This window comes from Octopus bimaculoides, chromosome 20 (genome assembly GCF_001194135.2).
Source record: "Octopus bimaculoides isolate UCB-OBI-ISO-001 chromosome 20, ASM119413v2, whole genome shotgun sequence".
NCBI lineage: Eukaryota > Metazoa > Mollusca > Cephalopoda > Octopoda > Octopodidae > Octopus > Octopus bimaculoides.
The window spans coordinates 17,870,835-17,894,688 of NC_069000.1; the positions used below are offsets into that span (position 1 = coordinate 17,870,835).

The 23,854-nt window shown below is 34.9% G+C and overlaps 1 protein-coding gene across 2 annotated transcripts in view; it reads left to right on the top strand.

Moving 5' to 3' along the window:
• Nucleotides 1–20,534, top strand: part of LOC106883419 (tyrosine-protein phosphatase non-receptor type 1) — an 84,230-nt gene extending 63,696 nt beyond the window's left edge. Inside the window, exons 7-10 of one of the 2 annotated variants that reach the window (XM_014934411.2) lie at nucleotides 68–250; nucleotides 3,163–3,189; nucleotides 12,105–12,565; nucleotides 15,540–20,534. In XM_014934411.2, coding sequence (XP_014789897.1) covers nucleotides 68–250; nucleotides 3,163–3,189; nucleotides 12,105–12,565; nucleotides 15,540–15,750 — 882 coding nt within the window. In that variant the 3' untranslated portion in view covers nucleotides 15,751–20,534. The remainder of the gene's footprint in view (nucleotides 1–67; nucleotides 251–3,162; nucleotides 3,190–12,104; nucleotides 12,566–15,539) is intronic. The other variant, XM_014934412.2, reaches the window with a different exon arrangement.
• The last annotated feature ends 3,320 nt before the right edge of the window (nucleotides 20,535–23,854 follow it).

Sequence of the window (23,854 nt, forward strand, 5' to 3'; positions counted from 1 at the left end):
CCCCCCAAACCCGGTGTAATTTTCAGATGTTTATTTCCTTGTTCTTTTATATTTTTCCTAAATCTAGGTTGAGAAAGACTGGAATATGGAGGTGATTGATGTTGAAAGTATGTTGCAAGATATGCGTTATTACCGTATGGGACTGGTCCAAACACCCGACCAACTACGCTTCTCTTTCTTGTCTATCATTGATGGTGGCAAACAAATCTTAAGCAATCCTCCTCCCATCAAGGAAAATGAAATAGACACGGTAAGTTTGTTATATGGATATTTGACCACAAATATATATAGTCATATATGCACACACCATCATCATGTGTGAACGTGTCAGTTTGGTTGTGTGTGTATGTATGTATATGATAATCATGCACTTGTATCTCTGTTTCCTGCTTTTGTGTGTTCGTTTTTGCTGCTTGAACAAACACTCAAACGTGGAGAAATTTGGAGTAGAAATAGATTAAATTATGTCCTTTCTCACTAATTCAGTTAAAATTGTATTTTTTTATCAAGGGGAATAATTCAGGGAGTCTACAATTGGTGTCGAGAAGGTTATCTCCCCTGAACAGTTACTGATAATGTTCTGGCGGTTAGAAAAAAACTTGTGCAAATTGTGGTGGTGAAATGTTATGGGAATAAATGCAGAAAAGTTTTTTTATTTGGTTATAATGGAGCTGATGTTGAGACTGTTAGGATTAAAACAAAATTTCTGTTGCAATTCTGTGTGTGTGTGTGTGCGTGCGTGTGTTCACACATCTATTGTTTGAATGTGAGAATGACTTTTTGAATTGGCTACTCTGTTAAATGTTGTTTTGTCTGAAGACATATTAGAAATTCATTCAGTTATATCTTTTATGTTCTTGATTATGATAGAAGGGTAGTTAAAATTCTGTCTCATTTTTTCTTGAATAAACTTCCTTTTGATATTCAGCCTTCATTTGTTTTTTTAATTCATTCCTCCTTACTTTCCATTAATTACTCTTTTTGTGCTATGCATTACATTATCTCTCCCTTCTCCTGAACCACTTCTTATCAAATCACATATTTCATTATTTAGTCTCATCTACCATCAACTCCCTCCTACCTTTGCTTACCACTCATCAGATTCACACCCACATACCTCTGACCATCTCCACACTTTTGCCATCTTTAATTCATCTCTCTACCTCTCGTCCTTCCCCTATTTATTGTTTCGTTTGACTACCCTTCACCCTTTCTCTACTGCCACTCATTGCCTCCTCACCTCTGAGCCACTTCTATTGACATCTGTCCCTCATTCCTATCTTCCTCCTAACTCATTTTTACCATTGACCTTTTCTCCCATCTCTCACTCTCACTCATATTCTTGCAACCTTTACTTACCCATTATTCCTAATCTCTCTCTCTCCTCCCTCTCTCCCCCTTTCTCTTCCTCTTCGCATAACTTAAGTTAAGCTCTGATACCTTGTTGTCACCAGCTTTATATTTCTTTCTAGCTAGTTCCACCTTAGTTCCTCCCACCCACCCTTATATAATGAGGGGTAGCCATGTATCTCCTGTACAGCAACAAACATGTCCTTGTCCCTTCTATCATATTTTAATGTCTCAAGACTTAGCTTAAAACTATCTTCCCCTCTATTGAACTCCCACTCAGTTACATGGTCTCTTTAGTCTTGTGAATTTACATGGCAACTTCATTAGTGCTGGTACTATACAAACATTACCCTGTAGTCTCTTTAAAATGAGCATTAGGAAGGGTATTCAGCTGCAGACATTGGAGCATGATACCATCCTCTTACTTATCTGATCCTGAAGAACCATGCAACCTGATCCAGTATGGAAGACAGATGTTAAATAGTGATGATTAAGTTTGAAAATGCTTCATTTCATTGTAGATGTGTCAAGGCTGACAGGAAGCAGTGCTGCTTCCTAGGGCTAAATGGCAGTAGTATTATTCCCTTCATGGGACTGTCACATTAAGTTGACAGCATACAACTACTTTATCGCATCACTACTGCATAAATCTCTCTGAGAAATTTAGAAATGTATTATTTCTAATTTTGAAATCAGTGAATGTGTTTCACTAGAATTATTATATGTTTATGAGAGCTTGACGGGCATCTCCAACTAGCAGGCCATTGCTACTCTAGACTGATGACGAGCAAAGACTCAGAAACATGTCTCTGGATGCAGGCTTAGCTAAGTGGAGGTGCTTGTCTCCTCCTTGTAAACATAAGGACACAGGAAATGTGTCAAGGTCGACAGGAAGCGGTGCTGCTTCCTAGGGCTAAATAGCAATAGTATTATTCCTTTCATGGGACTGTCACATTAAGTTGACAACATACAGCTACTTTATATATACACACACACACACATATACATACATATCTGTATCTTTCTAACTCCCCATCTCTCTCTCTCTCTCTCTCTCTCTCTCATATAACATGAGATAGCTATTGTAGATTCATTTATTCATCCATCTCTCTTCCCGCCTGCTTTCAACTCATCCAAACACACTCTCATTCTCTCTCCTGCTTACTTCAGTTTGTGAATAAATCATTCATATTGTGATAGAGATAACAGGGGAAGTTAATGATTGAATAAAGGCATAATTTTATTATTATTATTATTATTATTATTATTATTATTATTATTATTATTATTATTATTATTGTTATTGTTATTATTTTTTTTTTTTGAAATGTCTTAGTCAGAAACAGAAATGCAACATTGATGACCCTTTTTAGAGCCTAAAAGACTGATGAGGGGGAGGAAGGGACTTATTGTCCTGTTGGGGTCTACTCCACTTATAGGTACCCAAGGGTCACACTGGTGTTAAACTGGATGGTGGATTACATCTATTATGTAATAACTGGTTAACAGTTATTGTTAATTATTTATTACATCTGTGTAAAAAAAAACAAAGTTTCTTTCCAAGATTGCTGCATGTCTGTCTGCATGGTTTGTTTCATTTGTCTTGAAACTTCAATGAAATTCCTTCACTGTCTGAGGATAATGTTATTTCCCAAAGAAAAGCTTCTTTTGTATGTATTTATTATTCAGCTTTCCTCTAACTGAAAGAATTATATGTGCCTCACTGAAATAGTTGTTTGTCAGTGTTTTTTTTTCTCTTGTTCTGTGTATGTGTTTTTTTGTTTTTTGCTATGCTATTGCATATTTTTGCAGCATACTAAAAGATTCTTCTTCAAACGGGTAAGTTCTGTATTTTCTTTGACGCCCAGTTTGTTCTCTAAGCTGGCCTTTATTTGGCACAGGTTCACATTTGCTAGAGAGCAGAATGTTTCTCTTTCGTTTACTGGCACAAGTTCATGGCAATATCCATTCTGTTTGTAATCGTTAAGTAGCTGACTTAATTAATACTTTGGTGTTGCACCACCTATTATCTTTCCTAAGTTCAATGCTTGAGATTCAGCTTCATTCAGGTTATTCAAGAGACACTGCTTGAGCCAACCAGCCATTAACCCTGCAGTTGTTCCTACTAAACATCTTTCATTTCAACCATCATTCATCAATTGACTGTGCTCCTGCAAATACACACACACACACACATTCACATGTAAATATTGAACAATAAGAATGAGTGCTCAACATCACATTGGTGGATAAAGATTCTTTATTTGTGTATGTTCCATGTGATAGGCTTGATAATTGTTGAGGTATTCCTTAATATGAAACTAATGGTAACCTTAATACACAAATGAAGTATATATATATATATATAAAACAAATAATAAATGAGTATATGCATATATACGTGTACAGGTATGTGCATACCTACGTCTACCTGTATATGTAGGTGCATATCTGGGTACAGGACATTGCAAACAAAACGTAGACAAAAAAATAATAATAACCAGAGTACAGAACACACACAGGCCATATAGAGAACATTTTCCTTCATCAGCTACCCCCATTCTAACACAGGCGTTTGTATGTATATTTAGTGTTATAAATATCTTGTTTCCTCAGACTAGCAAGAACTATCTAAATGATTGCTTAACTTGCTAGAGATAGCCAAATCTCCTTCGGATCATACCTTTAAAAGAATGGGGTAAGTGATATTGGATAATAGTCCTAGATACTGTATGTGTGTGTTTGTAACTGGATATTCATAGCTTGACTATATTTGATCATAGGTCTTTTTGACCAAGGCTGACCTGGGTCTATGCAACAACTGTAATACACTGTAGTAAACCATTACCTTATGTCAATGTAGCTTATATAGTTGTATTGTTACAACTGAAGAACTAAAGTGTGAGAAAATGTTATGAGATTTAAAAATATATATATATGGCTCTGTAGTTAAGAAGCTCACTTTGCAACCACAGTACCTTTGGTAGGAGCCTTCTATTGTAGCCCTTGGCTAACCAAAGCCTTGTCAGTGGATTTGGTAGATGGACACTAAAAGAAGCTCATTCTGTGTGTGTTTGTGTGCTCCCTTGTTTTGACATTGTGTGATGGTTGTAGACGATCATTGCTATCATGATGTTGCTCATTCCCAGTCTTCCATGACAAACGTGTCTGGCCCATGGGGAATACACTTTAGTTGGAAACAGGTATGAGCTGGCAACATTAAGGACATCTGGCTACAGAAAATCTGCCTCAGCCAATTCCATCTGACCCTTGCAAGTATGAAAAAGTGGACATTGAATGATATGCAACATTCAGTGTATGCTAGCATGGAAGCTGGGCGGTAAATGATAATGATTCATTATAGACTGAGAAGTTAATAAATTATAGTTGCAAGATGAATAAATTATTTAATTGCAACTTAAAGCTTCTATTTTATTTTATAATTAACTGAGTTTCTGTTAGTTGCTTTTTTGAATTGAATTTTCTGATTGGTCAGTGTTAAAGAAGGGCAACTGGTGATAAAACATACGATTGACTTGACATAGGAAAATTTAATATAACATGAAACAATATAACAGTCTTAGAATTATATATTGGATACAACATGACCTCTTGGATTATCTATTGATCTATCTATATGTATGTGGGGCCGGTGATTAGGCTGTTTGACTTATGATGGTAAGATTGTGGTTTTGATTCCTGGCCAGGTGAAGCATTATGTTTTTGAGCAAAAAACTTCATTTCATGATGCTTGAGTTCACTAAAATGATACATAACAGATCTAAGGTCCTTCCTGGGTGGTGGAGTCATAAGTCTAGGTCCTTGGATTTTGTGGCATTTATGCTCCCTCCGGAATGAGACAAGAATATGTCATAGAATTACTCTTTTTTTTTTTCCCATTATATATATGTGTATATATATATGTGTATATACGTACGTATATATATATATGTATGTATATGCATGTATAAATATATGTATATATATATATATATATATATATATATATATATATATATATATATATATATATATATGCATGTATACATGTATGTATATGCATGCATGGATACATGTATGTAGATGCATGTATGTGTATGTGTATATATATATAATATTCTTCTATGTCTACGCTTGGGCCAGGCCGAGTTCGCAACTGCTAGGAAGTTGATCAAGCAGTGACTCCATCTAAGAATATCTGTAGAAGGAATTTTATTCCGAAATATCATATCAGACTATGGATGACTAAATTAGAACATGTATATAGTCCATTGTTTCTATTATAGTGCATTGTTATACCATTCAAAACTTATATATATATATATGTGTGTGTATATATATATGTGTGTGTGTGTATGTATGTATATGTATGTATGTGTATATATATATGTATGTATGTGTTTATATATATGTATATATATGTATGTGTATGTGTGTTTATATATACATATATATATATATATGTATGTGTATGTGTGTATATATATATATATATATATATATATATAGATATATATATATATGTATGTGTATGTATGCATGTATGTGTATGTGTGTATATATATGTGTGGGTATATGTTTATGTATGTATTTATATATGTATATATCATATATATGTATGTGTGTATATATATTTATATATATCAGTTAATATCTCTAATGACTGAGTTGACAGAATAACAGTCTAGCTGTGAAAAGGTCCAAAGGTGTGCAGTTCATATGTCGCCAATAGCCCTATCATTTGTGGTGGTGTGGATTCCAGCTTGCTGCTTTATGTAGTTAGTGATAGCACTACATAATTGCTAAGTGTTGTTCAGGCCCGCTAATTAAATGTAAGTTCTACCAGACTTAAGCCTAGGTCTTCACAGTAAAGAGTCTTTCAGTTACTCCTGCCCCCACCCTAAAAGTCCTTGAAAAGGGTGAAGGGGCTCACTTCATTGTTTCATCTTTCATTTATTTAAAGCAATCATATAAAAACAATTGTAACTTATTTGAACTTGAACTTGGGCCATTCACAGTGAAAACACCACCTTGAGTGTGTGTTTGTTCACCTCACTATTGTTGTTGTTATTATAATTATTATTAATTATCATTATAATTATTATTATTTTTATTGTTGTTATCATTATTATGTTAAGCATTTTCTGCAACCAGTTCAGTTAAAGTGACTTTGCTACCCTGCTGCACATTTTCTCACTTTCACTTTTGAAGAAAGAACCGTTTGGAAGTTTCGGGACAAAAATTGGTTTTGAACTTTGCAAAGCTTTCTTTGTGTTGATTTTTTTTTTTTTTGTCTTACTTTCCTTTAGAACACACTTCCACATCTTCCATGATTGCTGTAGATTGTAGGTTCAAATGCTTGATGCCCATGCCACTGCAGAATTTCAGCTTTGCTTGGCCAAAGACTGGAATTGCAAACATTTTAATTTATTTTTGTAGGTGTAGAAAAACAACTGCAATAAAAGATGTCATAGCAGTTGTAATAGTAATAGTAAACATCAGTGATAGCAACAGTAACAGAAGCACTACTGATTTTTGTTGTAATAATGTTGTGTATTAAACATTTTCTTTTCTACTCTCCATCTAATGCAACACATCATGTAATTTAATTTAATTCAATCTTTATGCACACACTTCTACACACTTACACATCAACACCCCATCACATACACATTAACTATGTACTCACTTTTATACATCTCTATGCCATATACACTACATGCACTCACAGGATCACTGTGCTCTCACCATACACATGTTACTACATGCTGAAACTCTTTACTTCGTTCCTACCATATTAACTCATTTCAATATTCTCCAGTTATCCTAGTACATTAATCACTGCAAAATTTGGTCATACCCTAACATACTACCCTTATGCAGTTTACATTCCACACCATAGTATACTATTGCTATATAAGTTATATTTGTACTCTCATGTAAAATTTAGTCATGTTAGCAAATTACTGCTATAGAATTTAGTCCCACACTTCGTATGCAACCTAGTATAGTATCCCAATAAAATATAGTCACATTCTTGTATGCTACTCCTACAAAATATGCTGCCATGCCGTAGTATGCTACCCCTATAAAATTTTGTCACTCTCCTTGTACATTGCCTCTATAAAATTTAGTTATACTCTAGTGTACCGTCTTGATAAAATATACTGTCATGCTTAAATGGTACCCTTATCACTATCCTGCATTTCATTATTATATTGTTACTAGTCAAGTACAATGATCAAGATAATTGACTGTCCCCCTCCACACACACACACACACACACACACACACACACACACACACACACACACACACACACACACACACACGTGATTTAGTAAAGGCAGCTGAGTGGCAGAAATGGTGGCTATTCTGATTAAATTTATCACATTTTAAGCTTTGTTTTAAGTTAAAATCATTTCAGGATCAACTTTGCTTTTCAATGTTCTCTCTGAAGCTGGGGGTACATCTCAAGAACATAAATACTTGTCAGTCTTTCAGTGTTCTGTTGGGAAGAGGATAATATATTCCAAGACAATAAATACTAATTATCTAATGGGAATGTTTCAATTAACTACTTCAAGTGCCTCAAAAATTGTTGCCTTGTGCAGCTAATTTTGGTCATTATTTCCTTGTAATATCACAAAATATTCTGAAGAAGTGTGGTTTTGTTTGTTTGTTTTTTTTTCTTTTTAATTAAAGTTATGAGATTTTAGTAAAAATTTCAAGTCCACCTGCTTCAGTTACATTAATATGGCCTTCTATTGTTGCGGTCATCCTTTCAAAAAGTTACTCTGGCATAAAGCGGAAATCTGTTGATGTCAGAATGTTTGTGACAAAAGTGAAGGCGAAGAACATGCTGTCTTCTAATAACAAATTTACTGAATCATGGGTGGGAGTGGCAAATATGTTTTAGATGAATGGGCCCTTTTTCAGCATGTGATTGTAAGCTGGAAAATGCAACTGGGAGAGGGTAGTCAAGGCAGTCTTGGATCTGCAGAATTTTTTGATTGACATAGGTGGCTATCCTCCTTTTGGAATGCTTTGCCTCTTTCTTAAAAGAAATTGTTATTAGTGCTGCAAGCTGGCAGAATTGCTACTACACTTGACAAAATGCTTTGCAGGCTTTTTTCTTTTTCTGAATTGTTACATTCTGAGTTCAAATTCTGTAGGGATTGACTTAGCCCTTCATTTCTTCAGCATCAATAAAATAAAGTACCAGTGAAGTTCTAGGATTAATGTTAACTGATTTGTCCTTTCCCCTTGTGGCCTTGTGCCTAAAGCAGTAACTATTATTATTATTATTTGGAGTAGTATTAAGGTAGTGAGCTGGCAGAATCATTAGAGCATCTGATGGAATGTTTAGCAGCATTTCTTTCAGCTCCTTATGTTCTGAGTTCAAATCTTGCACCAAAATCAGTTTGACTGTTACTTTATTTTATCATCCTGACATTTATCTACACCTTCCAAGACCCCAAGCATAAATCTGTGAGTGAACATGACCTAGGCATTCTTGTTGACGATGATCTTTTGATGGACAAAGCACATTTCTATAATTGTCAAAAAAAAAAACCCAAAAGTATTTTAGCACAGTGGTTCTCAACCATTTTTCACCTATGGACCTCTTTGACTCCTTTTAACTCAGATGGATCCTCCTAGCTATTTGACGTTTGGAAAATCCTATTATATTTTTATAATTAAATATTATTAGGAATTGTATTAAAAAAATTGTTAAAATACTTTGAGTATTGTAGAAGCATAACAAATTTATTGCTCATAAATTTTAACAGCAAAATCTTACATGGACCCTCAAGGGCCATGTGAACCCCTGTACGAGATAACCACTGTTTTAGCATTACTCAGACCTTTGTCAGCAGCTCACCAGCTGTCTATTTAAAGCAATGTATGGCTGTTGTATATCCACACAGTTCGCATCTCCAGTCTGGAACCCTCATCTTGTCCAGAACAATCCATCTACTGGAAACTGTGCAGTGATGAACAGTTAGTCACTTACCATATCTTGAATTTATTGCCTTTCTGGGCATTAACATGCACTAAAGTTTCAACATCTTATAATAGCTAACTTGGAATTTATCCACCATCTTTCCAACAACTTTGACCAATATCTCTACCATCTGTAAGCACACTTATGAGATCAAAATAAAAACAGCACAGCATTTACGACTTTTTTGAAACATTTTTTTCATGTTCAGCAATGTTGAAGCATGAAATAAACAACCCACATTGGTTGTTAACTGTCAAGACCATACTTCCTGAAATTTATCAACCCTACACTTGATGTACCTATGCATCCTTTCCACTTTATGGCTCCATACCATTAATTTTTATTCTTGTGTTTTATAATGTGTACTGTGCATGTATTTTATGCTACCGTTGCTCTTTCTTTACTTGTTGTTGCTTTCTATCCCTTCTTTTACCTGTTTCTAGCAAGTTTCAGTACTTGAGAAGTGTATATTTATTCAAAGAACCCCTTTTCGGGTTGATAAAATAAGTACCAGACAAGTATTTGGGCTAATGTAATCAACTTGTTGTCCCCCACCCCTCTCCACTCAAAATTGCTGCCCTTATGTCAAAATTTGAAATCATGTTGCTATTATTACTATGGCAGTAAGCTGACAGAATTGTTTACACTTTGGACAAAATCATTAGCAGTATTTTGTCAGTCTTTGTGTTCTGAGTTCAAATTCTGCCAAGGTTAACTTTGCCTTTCTTCCTTTCAGGGTCAATAAATTAAGTACCAGTCAAGCACTGGTGGGTTGAAGCAATCGACTAGTGCCCCTCACCACAAATTTCAGGCCTTGTGCCTATAATAGAAAGGATTGTTGTTGTGAGCTGGCAGAATTGTTAGCATGCTGGGCAAAATGCTTAGTAGCATTTCGTTTATCTTCACATCCTGAGTTCAAATTCCACTGAGGTCGACTTTGCTCTTCATTCTTTTGTGGTTGATAAAATAAGTACCAGTTGAGCACTGGTGTCAATGTAATCGACTTATCCCCCTCTCCCAAATTTCAGGCCTTGTGCCTATAGTAGAAAGGATTATTATTAATAATAATAATAATAAGAAGAAGAAGGTGTGAGCCTGCAGAATTGTTTGCATGTCAGACAAAATGCTTTGCAGCATCTCTTTCAGCTGTTTACGTTTTGAGTTCAAGTCCTGTCAAAGTTGATAAAATATAAAGTACTGGATCAATGTAGTTCATTAACTCCTTTACTCCAAAAAATTGTTGGCCTTGTGCCAGAATTTGAAACAGTTATTATTGCTGTTATTTTATTGAAGCAGTCAGTTGAGTGGTGGAGGAAATGTCTAACAGCATTTAGTGCTTTACAGTCTGAGTTCAAATTCTACCAAAAATGTTTTCATTTTGTCTTTCATTTTTGTGGGAAGGGGTTTCAAGAAAATATGCTCAAGAATGAGTATCAGCTAACATAAGTACATTCCTCCTTGGGCCTGTGTTATTTGCTTTTTCTTTTAATTGTTGATTACATAATTGTTGAAATGATTTATTTTTACCTATTAATTTACTAGAAACATATCTATTGTTGTCCGTATAATCCCTTCTACTGGGGTTGTCTTGAAAGTAATGCAGAAGTGGGCATAACTTTTTTATTAACCAACATAGGTCAGTCAAATTGGACATGCCACAGGTGTGGCTGTGTAGTAAGAAGTTTGCTTCCCAACTACATGGTTCTGGGTTCAGTCACACTGCATGACACTTTGGGCAAGTGTATTCTACTATAGCCTTGGGTTGACCAAAGCCTTGTGAGTAGATTTGGCAGACGAAAACTGAAAGAAGCCTGTTGTATGTGTGTTTCTGTGCACCTTTATGTCTGTGTTTGTCCACCATCACCACCACCTGAGAAATGGTTTTGGTGTGTTTACATCCCCTGTAACTTAGCAGTTTAACAAAAGAGACCAATAGAATAAGTAGTAAACTTAAAAATATAAGTACTGGGATCAATTTCCTCGACTAGAATGCTTCAAGGCAGTGCTCCAGCAGTTTGAGTTACATCTTTGTGTAGAGGAAGAGTTACTCTACTCCAACATGTATAATTTGAACAACCTATGTCAGTTAATAAAAACTGATACACCCCACTTGAATTACTTTCGGGACAACCTCTACCTGTCCAAAGCATTTTCATAATTTTGTTCTAAATGTCCATGCTCATTTTCAGGCTTTTAGTTCATTTTTGTTTTATATGTTCTGAGTAATATGAAGCTTTCCTTTTACAAGTTCCAAGTTACTGTGGTGGTTGAAAAAATTGTGAATGTGTATCATATATGCTGCATGGACACCATGTGTGTCACGTATGATACACAGGACATGTAAAAGGGTTAACGAACAGCAGTGTTATCTGAAACAACAGAATGCCAGTTTATCTTCTTTGTATCCCAAGTTCAAATTGTACCAGGTCAACTTTTATCTTCATCTCTCTTTACATAATAAATACCAGTAATGTCCTGCTTATGAAATTAGCAAGTTGTGTATCATAGAGTAAAATTCCAAATGAGCTGAGATCAAAACCAGGTATCATTTCTTGGTAGTAATGGCTTTTTTTTCCTTTTTCTTTTCTTTTTTTTTTTTGTTCTTTCTTTTCAACTTTGCTTATGCTACTAAATGTAGTTATGAAATGCTTGAGTGTCAAGACACTCATTTCCTGCATGGCCTCTAAATTTAAGATTTTGTGCTGGTTTAAGAAGTTAATTTTTTTCCTTTTCTGACCCCCTGTAGAATTGCGAGATGCCTCCAATGCCTCCAAAGCGAACAACCAGCTTGATGCCAGGCGATGAATTTGGAAATGACTTGATATCAGAGAATGCTGATTCTAAAAATACCTCCAGCTTTTTAACGACCAATGGTGACCTAGCACAAAGCTTGTCAGCTACCGACCACCTCACAAGTAACCATCTGTCTTCTTCAGTACCCTCACAGAAGTCACAGTCGGACACTACCACCACTAGTACCACTACTATTTCTACTACAACTACTACTACTACTAATCCTACAGTGTACAAAGAGAAAGGACATCCAAATGAGAGTGAGCCACAACAAAACAACATCACTGCCCAGTTATCATCATCATCATCATCACCACAAGCACCACTATCTCACAATGGTCAGACTGTTGAATACTTACTAAGTGTTGGCAGTTCAACAGACCCAGTAAATGTTGCTACAACCGGAGAGAGCGAGTAAGTTTTTTCTTCTGTGTCTATAATTTTCTCTCTTTTATTTAATGATAGATATAAGGTCTCAGCTGGTTGTGGAGACTTGACATCTAAGACTTTCTCATTTTTTTTTAGGTACATCATAAGACTACATTATGTGTCCTTATTCTGAAAATGTTGGAGTGTAAATTGTGAGATTTAGTTTCTATTACTGGCAGGGCAAACAACTGTATACATGCTCATTTGTTAAGAATTAACATAAGATAAATATGAACTAGAGGATGTAGCCGAGTTTACGTATTTAGGTAGTAAGATAACGTTCTCAGGCAGCACTGCCAAAGATATTAAGATGAGAATAAGTAAGGCAAGGACCGCTTTTCACCTGAAAATCACCCAATTTTCCAAACCATTGCCGGCAAATCCCATACTCATCTCGACCATTGTCATCATCAACACTGTCTCTGCTTTCACCACAATCACCACAATCAGTTTCTTTACATGGTTGAAAGTACATTATCCGATACTCATGGGACCGAGATTGTTGCAGATTTTTGATTTTTCTAATTTCGGAGTACTTTATTATAAAAAAAAAAACAAATTGCATCTACAAAATGGAACAGTTTGAGGAGAGAAACCAGGTCTAAACACAATAGCTTATAGACATACTCTGAATGTAGTTCTATATAAATCTGTAATAACTTTTTTTATACTTAAGACCATCAGAAACGTTAAGATATCAGCCTCTACCCACGTTGTTATGCTTTGATTAGAAGCATAGATTAGATTACTTAGATATGTTTTGGCCGAAGTTGACTCAGGCCATGTCTAATTTAATAGCACCACCTGGAAGAGATACACAGTCAGCTCTGGGGAACCGTAGCCTATTCAAGCAGAGGGTTATAGTTTTCAGAGACATATCTGGGTGTGGGTGGTTTATCTGGTATTTATTGGGGGTAATCATCTAGGGATCGTTTGAATGCCGTGAAGTCACTTTCCTCCTTTATATGTGTTTGGCATGATGTTGAAGAGAGCAGGGCCAATTGAGGTCAAATAGTTCTGTCATAGTGTTGTGATATGACACGGACATTTCTGTAGTGGAGCTTATGAGATAATGCATGATTAATTCAAAACTATGTAAATAAATAAGTATTACATTTGACAGAATTATCTGAATGCTAAAGGATTAAAAAATGATTTATATATTTTAACCTATAAACGTAAATAGTTTTAACTTAATAATTTGGATGATTAAATAGTTATTAAAATAGGTGTGGGTGTGGCTGTGTGGTAAGAAGCTTACTTCCCAACCACATGGTTCCAGGATCAGTCCCACTCTGTGGCATCTTGCATTTTCTATAACCTTGGGCTAAGTGAAGCCTTGTGAGTGGATTTGATAGATGGAAACTGAAAGAAGCCCATTTTGTGTGTGTGTGTATATATATATATATTTATATATATATATATAAATATATATGTTTTTGTATCTGTGTTTGTCCCCCATCACCACTTGACAACTGATGTTGATGTGTTTATGTTCCTATAACTTAGCAGTTTGGCAAAAGAGATTGCTAGAATAAGTACCAAGCTTAAAAAATAAAAAAAGTACTGGGGCCAATTCATTCGACTAAAAATTCTTCAAGGCAGGGTCCCAGCATGGTTACATTCTAATGACTAGAACAACTAAAAGATAAGTTCTTTATCCAATTAACAAAGCAGCACAGTTGTCAAGTCTTTATATTTAGAATTTGAGTTTACATTTTTCAGATTTTTCATTTATAATTGTATTATTTTTGTGGAATTTCTAAGTACATTTTGGCATGTGCCAATGTGATGCAACACACTGTTTGGTAGCTACTGCTTTATTTTATGAGCCCTACCACAGCTTGGCTTCAGCTGATGCATAGCAGGTGTGATTGTTCTTAAAAGAAAATTAAACTGAATCTTCATTTTCATTGGTTTAAATTCTCTCAAAGTTTACTGCACTTTTCATCTTAGGATGGAGATAAACAATAAAATAAATACCAGTTGTGTTTTGTAGTTTGATTCAGTTGAATATGCTCCTTCCTTTACCACAACTGTTGAGTTTTAAATAGTAAATCATTATCATTTCCCATGCTTACACACTCATTGACACCCAACTGTGTACACATCTATGTAATTTATATATCTTAGACTATATAAATTGTTCACTTGTGTGTGTGTATGATTGGTATTTGTCAAAGTATGGGATACAATGTGTTGCAATATTTGTTCCACCTGTCTGCATGCGGAGATCAAACCCTCTCGAGACCAATTTTGTCTTCCAACCTTTGAGGTCAAGGTGCTGTATCTTCAGATCTTCCTCAACTTGTTTTGCTCATGTCTTCTTTGGTCTGCTGTGCTGGATTCTCCAGTGCGTGTATCGCTGCAGTTACAAAAGTTAGTGTGGTAATCTTCTGGTGCTTATCCTGCAGATGTGGCCAAACCACTGTGGCCTGTGCTGCTGGATTTGGTCTTCAGTGGTTAGCTGCTGCTGGCATTGTTCTTGGATGTTGTTGTTTGAGATTTGGTTGCATAGAGAGACACCAAAGATCTGACGAAGATGCTGCATTTTGAACACCTCGAGCACCATGGATTGGAAAGCATGGAAAAACATCAGTGTTTGTCATCCAGCGGCACCCACAGCAATGTATTGATTGAGAGGGTGGCCTTCCCCTCCAGTTGCCAGCTAGAGATTAAAGAAGAAAAATTAAAATACCATCCTGGTGTTGGTGCAGTACTTACTCCTTCCATCTGTCACATATTAGATCTTCTGCCAGGTCAAAGATCAATGGGTCACAAGGATGTTTGTGTCTGCTCATGAGAGCATTGTTCATGCTGAAAATCATCCTCAATTATGTATATAATCTAGGCAGCCTTTTGTGTGGCTAGATTGAAATTACTCCAATGTATTTTTTTTTTTTTCTTTAAAATGAATAATCTCTGTTGAACAATATGTATTACTTATTCTTTCTTGCAGTGTTGATGGTTATGAGTATCGACGAAAGATTCGAGAAGAGCGTAAGAGAAATACTCAGAAATTAATTGAAGATATGAAACGAAAGCAGAGAGAGTGTGAGCTGATGCGGCAACGTAACCGATATTTGACTCCTTTGTACATCGGTATTGTGTTAGCATTAGGTGGCAGTCTTCTGCTTTATCGTTACTACAACAATGGGAACCAACAGTGACAGACTGATTTGTCACAGTTTTCTTACTGTTTTTTTTTGTTTTTTTTAACCCCCACCGAATGTAACATTATTTTTCACTTGGTTGTAAGGAATATTTTGGGGAAATGAGAAAAAAAATATATAACTATCTTATGTTGATTTTTTTTTTTTTTTTTTTTCAAGTAAAACTTTAATAAAAATGAATGAAGAAAAATAAAATAAAAGAAAATGCATTTTTTTTTCCGGGAAAATAAAATTTCCATTTCAAAAGAAAATTTTTTTTTTATTAAAAAAAAAAAGCCCTATGGGTTTTCTAGGCAAGAAGGACCTATTTCCACTCTGTGGTAGGATATATTTTCAGAGGGAAAGTAAAAGAAACACGAAAATTTTAGATTTCAAGAGATTTATTTACAATTCACAATTACTATTATTATTTTTATTATTACTAAGGTGACAAACTGGCGGAATCATTAGCAGGCCAGACAAAATGCTTAGCGGCGTTTTGTCTGAGTTTAAATGCTGCCGCGGTTGACTTTGCCTTTTGTCCTTTCAGAGTTGATAAAATAAGTACCAGTTGAGTACTGAGTTCGATGTAATCGACTTACAGCAGCAAGCTGGCAGAATCATTAACATGTTGGACAAAATGCTGCTAAGCATTCTGAGTTCAAATTCTGTGAAAGTCGATTTTGCCTTTCATCCTTTCAAGGTTGATTAAATAAATGCCAGTTAAGCACTGGGGGTTGATGTAATCAACTTACCCCTTTCCCCCAAAATTTGGCTTTGTGCCTATAATAGAAAGGATTATTATTATTATTATTATTATTTATTATTATTATTATCATTATTATTATTAAGGTGGGGAGCTGGCAGAATCGTTGGCATGCTGGATGAAGTGCTTAGTGGTATTTCTCCCATCGCTACATTTTGAGTTCAAATTCTGCCGAGGTCGACTTTGCCTTTCATCCTTTTGAGGTTGATAAAATAAGTACTAGTTGAACATTGGGGGTCAATGTAATCAACTCATCCCCTCTTCCAAAATTGCTGCCCTTGTGGCAAAATTATTATTATTATTATTATTAGTCTTTATTTTATTTCCATTATTCATTTTTTGTGTAGGATTTATCCAAATATTTTAGTTTATTTTTTTTTACTATTTGTTTCTTTCTTCCCTCTCACCCAGCTCATCTGCCTCTGTGATGACAATGTCATTTGCTGTCAGCGTCCTATATTTTGTGTTTAATTAGAGCCTTGTTCAGTCTTCTCACTTGGGTTTAAATATAAGAAACTATCAACTATAATTTCCATCATATCCACAATGTTCTTTGGGTACTTTTTTTTCTGGCTTCTTACCATAGAAACACTCTTTTGTGTTTAGTTTCTTCACATCTGTCAGACATATGGCACTAGTTGTGTTTTAGTTGCAGATTTATTCAGCTCTGTTCTATTATTCTAATGATAATATTGCACTGATGTCTAATGATATCGTTCACATGTATTTTCATAGTTTTTTTTTTCTTTCTTTATTAAATTTTCATTTTTGTAATAATGAAAGAATGACAGCAGAAATATTATGAATATAACATATATATATTTATATAACATATATATATAATATTATTATTATTATTATTATTATATAGTTGGCTATAGAACATCAAGCTCTATTGCTCATTCATAAATTCATTTTCTATTCCATTTCCAACCACCTTTGAGGCCTTTATGTTCATAGTTACCTCCCCATTCAGTGTACAAATAATCAAATCCCCCCTTCCCATTCCACAATATACCTACATTTTCTATAAAGATAAGGACAACGTTGTGACTAAGGAAGTATTTGCAACCCTATTGTGATAAAATTGGGTGCCATAAAGAAAAACAGCTATGATAAGTCCTTCCCATGCACTAGATGTATTTTCACAGGGGAAGTTATCGACATCTATCTCTTTCAACCTAATTAATATTTTGGAAAGGCTTCTTGCCTTCTCCATCTCTTCAATTTGCTTTTCAGTGCAATCTTCAGTGAAGTCCTTTTGATTCTTTACTCCATTTTAATATTTTTAAATAATGAAATATCGTTTGTCATCTTACACAACTTGCACATGTCATTTAGTTGTCTTAGACTAATAGATTATGCATTATACATATCAAAGCACCTTTCGGTCTTGATAGATCGACATTCCTTCAATGCATTTCTCTTTGGACATATAAATCTTTGATTCCCCCACCTCTTTCTCCCCCCCTCTCTCTCTCCTTTCTATTGTGTGTGGGAGTAATTAAATGAAAGAATTTAAAGTGTGTTTATTAAAACAAATAGATATCACTTCTAAAATGGCACCTTTTTAGAAATGTCTATATGATTTTATTATTATTAGGGGTGGACAGGGTGGGCGAGGGTGTGTGATCAATTTAAAGAATGGCTAGTAATGGAATATTTTGCTGCTGCCACTAATATCATTGTGAAAGATTTCAAAAGAATTGATGGCAAATTTTTTCAATTTGTTATATGTATATATATATATATATATATATATATATATAAAGTTAATGAAGTGATTTTAAATTCTCAATCGCAGAATAATGCTAATAATATAGCCTGAACAGGATAAACTACCCCTATTTTGCAGAGAAAAGTGTAGGTGGCTAGCTGTGGACTCGAACTCACATCCCCATATGAAATTTATACACCAGAACAGCCTCCTATTATTAATATATGCCTTGTTGTTAGCTATCTTTTCCAGTATAATTTGTTTACAGCTGTCTTGTTACCATGACCAACATTGGCCAGATCAGACCGAAGCCGATTTGAAGCTACTCTGTTTCAGTTGCAAAAAATAGCAGATATTAAGGCAAGTAATTGGTATCAAATTTTTGATTGGCTATAACTATCATGCTAGTAACATCACTTAATCAAACTTGTGACATCAGGCTGACAGGAGTGAAAATGAAGAATTTTGGAATATATATGACCAAACCAGTGAAGTTGATGGATTTTTGAGCACAGATGTTGGTGGCTGTAAGAAGGCACCATTATCTGTACTCAAAATCCATCAGATCAGTACTGGATCAGTATAGCAGATAGGAAGTAGTCTTCTAGAACATCATTTGGTGAAAATCTTCAAACATAGATCTGTAGTTCATAGGAACAATTTTGCTACTGTTGAGAATAATCAAGTAGCCTAGTGCACTGAGGCACATAGTTCTTCATTATTGCCTGATCTCTCTTGAATCATAAGCTAGACAACGGCCTTACAAAGGCACTGGGAGCTAAATATACATATGTCTGTAGCTTGATCTTGAACTGATCATTTTTTAGGTTGGCAAATAAATTGTGCAATCTGTTGGTAGGCAGTAAAGTGTTCAGTTGAAAAATAGGCAGGCAGGGCAAGCTTAAGTATACAAATTTATCCATATCTTCCAGTTAAATGTTATTCATTTAAGACATATTTTTGCGGCCAGCTTTTTGTTTTCAAGCCAAATTGATTTTCAGACATGTGTTTATTTATTTATTCAGCTGCGCCTGGGAATATGTATATGAGCAGCTTGAAAAATATTATCCACAGCTTGGTTGTTCAATGGATAGTGGGGAGAGGGGTTGGATAATTGTCATGCAACTCTTTTTAGCAACTAAAACAAATTTGACTAAAAAAAACAGTTGGCTTTAAAGATTTAGAAGAAACGTATTTGATAATTTTTTTAAAATTTGAAACATATTTTGGGTGGTAAGAGAAAGTTTATAAATGTCTGTTTTTTGGGATGGGATGACTGTGTGGCAGAATCTTTCTAAACATCTATGTTGGGATGGCATTGGTGGGTTGTATTGTATATATCATAATATTTCTAAATACATTTGGGATAATGTGTATGGTATTCCATTTCAGACTTTTTTTTTCTGTAAATGTCTAAAAAAAATTTATTGAAATATTTATATTTTAAACAAAAAAAAAAAAAAAATGACCACATAGGCGTAGGAGTGGCTGTGTGGTAAGTAGCTTGCTTACCAACCACATGGTCCCGGGTTCAGTCCCACTGCGTGGCATCTTGGGCAAGTGTCTTCTACTATAGCCTCGGGCCGACCGAAGCCTTGTGAGTGGATTTGGTAGACGGAAACTGAAAGAAGCCCGTCGTATGTATGTATATATATATATATATGTATGTGTTCGTGTGTCTGTCTTTGTCCCCCCAACATCGCTTGACAACCGATGCTGGTGTGTTTATGTCCCCGTAACTTAGCGGTTCGGCAAAAGAGACCGATAGAATAAGTACTAGGCTTCTAAAGAATAAGTCCTGGGGTCGATTTGCTCGACTAAAGGTGGTGCACCAGCATGACCGCAGCCACTTGGCTGAAACACATAAATAAATAAATAAACATAGTCTTTATAACAGATTTACTAATACTTATGGGCATACATTGTGTGTATGTTAATTTTAATAGATCTGTTTATCTTACTAATATCCTCATACATGCATGCCTGTATGCATCAGAATATTATTATTATTCATAAAGAAAGTACAAAGTCTGTAAAGAAAAGTTTCATGAAAACATGACTATTACTCAGCCCCAATTAATGTTGGTCTGGGTTATCCAACAGAGCTATTTTCTTCATACTCTGCTGTAAAATCTATCACTGATTACCATATCTTTTCAGTTTTACATTGCAATAAACAAGGTTTTCAGAATACATAATACTTAGAGGACATTTCAAGCCACTTCACTGTTTATTCCTCTCTACAGAATGTAAATTTCTGAACCTTTTCAAACACTGTATTTATTTTAACAAATGGAATCATAAATGAACTTTACAAGACCTGATGTGTTTTTTTTGTTACTTGAGTCATATAAATGTTGTCACTGTGAGAGATTTGTGAACTAGTAATGACTGAAATGATGGTTGCCAGTCAAGCCATCAAAAGGGCCTAGCTTCTTCTCATGTTTCTAAGAAAGGGGACAGCCTGTATTAACAAAGCTAGAGGCAGTGAGTAAAACATTTAAGGATTGGAATTAGAATGCTGAGATACTGAAAGTTTCTGGATTGCTTAATGAATACACAAGTTACCTGACACTGAGTAGGAAAGTGCTCTCTCTAAGACTAACAAGCACAACACCATCATCCATTGCTTGCTACAAAGATAAAGAAGAGATACAAGAGAAAGTTAAAGGCTCACACTCATAGAGTTAATATATAATGGAAGTAAAAATTGGAAAATGCATTCTGAGTGTGGAACCATTTCTGCTATATTTCTGCTGCATGTAAAAAACATCCCTGCCAGTGCCGCATGAAAGGCACCTGTGCTGGTACATGCTGGTGCCATGAAAACAGCCTGTAAAAAAAAAGCATCTGTAAAGTGGTTGGTGTTAGGGAGGATATCCAGCTATAGAAACCATGCCAAAACAGACAATTGGAGCCTGGTGCAGCTCTCTAGCTGGCCAGCTCCTGTCCAACCCATGTCAGCATGGAAAATAGACATTAAATGATGATGAAAAACACCTGCAAGAAAAAATATTTGACTTAATAATTCTGAATTGTTCAACAAGATGAAATCTTTGAGATCTTATACTGTAGAATGGTAAATTAGATATGAATATATATATATGGCTTATGAAAGCTGTTCAGGTCATACAACTGTTATTAAAGTTGGCTGATAGATAGCAATAATTACAGGATGTAATTTGATGTTAGATGTAGACGTTTCTCTTCAGTATTTGAAGGAATTGTAAAATTATGCAAATACATGCATGTAATGCATGATACAAGGTAGTAAAAAGAAACTTATGCAGATCAAGAATTCTTAGGACGAAATAGTTTGATCAGACCTTAGGTATCAATTGCTTTTTTAACCACCTATGTTGTGTACATATGCCTTAAATCTTTTCTCTCTTTGAAACTGTTTTGTTCTAAGCTCTAATTAAGCAGATCTGTGAACAAAAGTACAGTATCTAGGTATAGTGTATCTTGGGCTACATTATTCAATGTGACTTTTTTTTTCAGATGGTAGGATGTGATTTGAAGTGGACTTCATTACAATTTCTTGCAGGTTGTGGCTTGAATCTTCAAGCTTATCTTCTTTTTTTTTTTTTTACTCACACCCAACTGGTTGAGACAAGGGATACATTTGCACCGACCATTTGGGACAGAAGCTGAAACATTTGAACACCCTATATAAAATAATCCACTATATCTGGGTAACATCAAAGTTGTTCCTTAACATCATATCCTTGGCATGAAATCATTTAATAAAATCATCAATATTCAATACACCACTGTCAAGGTGGGTGTACTTCAGGACTCAGTCATTTCACCCCCACAACGAAGTAAAAAATGAAAAAAATAAATATACCAATACATTATATTGTCTTTGAGTTTTTAAAGTTCAATGGTAATCCATGTAGATAATGGTTGGAAAAATAAGGATGCATGAAAATTGAGAGTTGTGTTAGGTTTAAAAAAAAAGAGAAGGGGCTAAAAGTTTGTGTTAAGCAGGAAGTGTGGTGTCAAAACAGTTCCTGTGTGTAAGGGGAGACAAATCTTTTTAGTTGGAGTTATGAACTCTTTTTCAACAGGAAGTTTATGTCTGTTCCTAGAGTCTCTAGACTAAAAAGATTTGTCTCCCCTTACACACACTTCCTGTTTCGACACCACACTTCCTGCTTAACACAAACTTTTAGCCCCTTCTCTCTTTTTTTTAAACCTAACACAACTCTCAATTTTCATGCATCCTTATTTTTCCAACCATTATCTACATGGATTACCATTGAGCTTTAAAAGCTCAAAGACAATATAATGTATTGGTATATTTATTTTTTTATATATTATTATGCTTTTCATTTTTTACTTCTTTGTAAAAAAACATTTTCATTCTCCCTCTTCTTGATAATTCGCCATGCAATGAAAGCCTGAAAGCCGGTTAGAAATTTTTATTAAAATATGCTTCCAGTTTAGCATTCTGCCTCATTATTATTTTTCATTTTCCTATATATATATATATATATATATATATATATACATACACATACACATACACACACACACACACACACACATGTATATATTCCGTTTTTGGATTTGGTTTGCAAGATTCTTTGTATGAGTTCATGTATTGAAGCATATTCTGTTGTGTCTTGGGAGTCAATTTCTTTTTGTGCCTTATAATTTAACACACTCACCGGTAAAATTTCCACTTATTCCTTATTTTTATTTTCCTAAAATTTTCGTTGCGTCTTGCAACCTTTTCAATAGTCTTCACTCTGTCCTTTATTTACACTGCACTGCGTTCCTTTTTGTTTGTAAATAACGGACAGTCAAGACTTCTCAATCACAGCATATCACCAAGGTTTCAGTCACGAGTCATTTCCTCCATGAGACTCAACATTCGAAAATCATGCTTCACCACATATCAAAATCTTGAAGCTGCAAGATAATTTATGATTACTTCAATGCAATGTGAATAAATAAGCATCACATTTGCCTGAGTAATTTGAATGCTAAAGGGTTAAAGTCCATCTTCTATGTTGGTGTGGGCTAGATGGTTTAACAGGATCTGATGAGCTGGAAGGCTGTAGTAAGCCCCAATGTCTGCTTTGGTATGGTTTCTATGGCTAGATGCCCTTCCTAATGCTAACCACTTCTACATAGTGTACTGGATGGGTTTTTTTCATAGCACCAGCATTAGTGAGGTCATCAAGTAACTCACAAGGTAAACCTCCTTAACTGATTGGTGTGTTTGTGTAGTAGAGAGGAAGGTGGCTTTATGTCAGTTGCTGAAAGGATCTTCCTGGGCTTTTGAGAAAATCTATTTCCTGTGTGTTCTTAGTGTTTATTACTCTTATACATCTACTACAAAGTCTGCTTTCCTTTGTTAACCTTTCCAGTATTAATTTGCATGTTTATGTACAATCATATGTAACACCAATCAAATATAAATGGGAAAAGCACGCTATTCATTTGAGAACAATATAAAATTTACTTTTGCATGGAAAATGTTGACAGTGATTTAGAAGTTTCTTCAGTATTTGGCTTGATCAGATGTAATTCTGTATTTTTGTTTTTGTAAGGAAAATATTAGCTTCATAAAACTGATAACTTTGAAGTTGTAGATATGAGTTACATGCTTGGGTCCAAATTTGAAT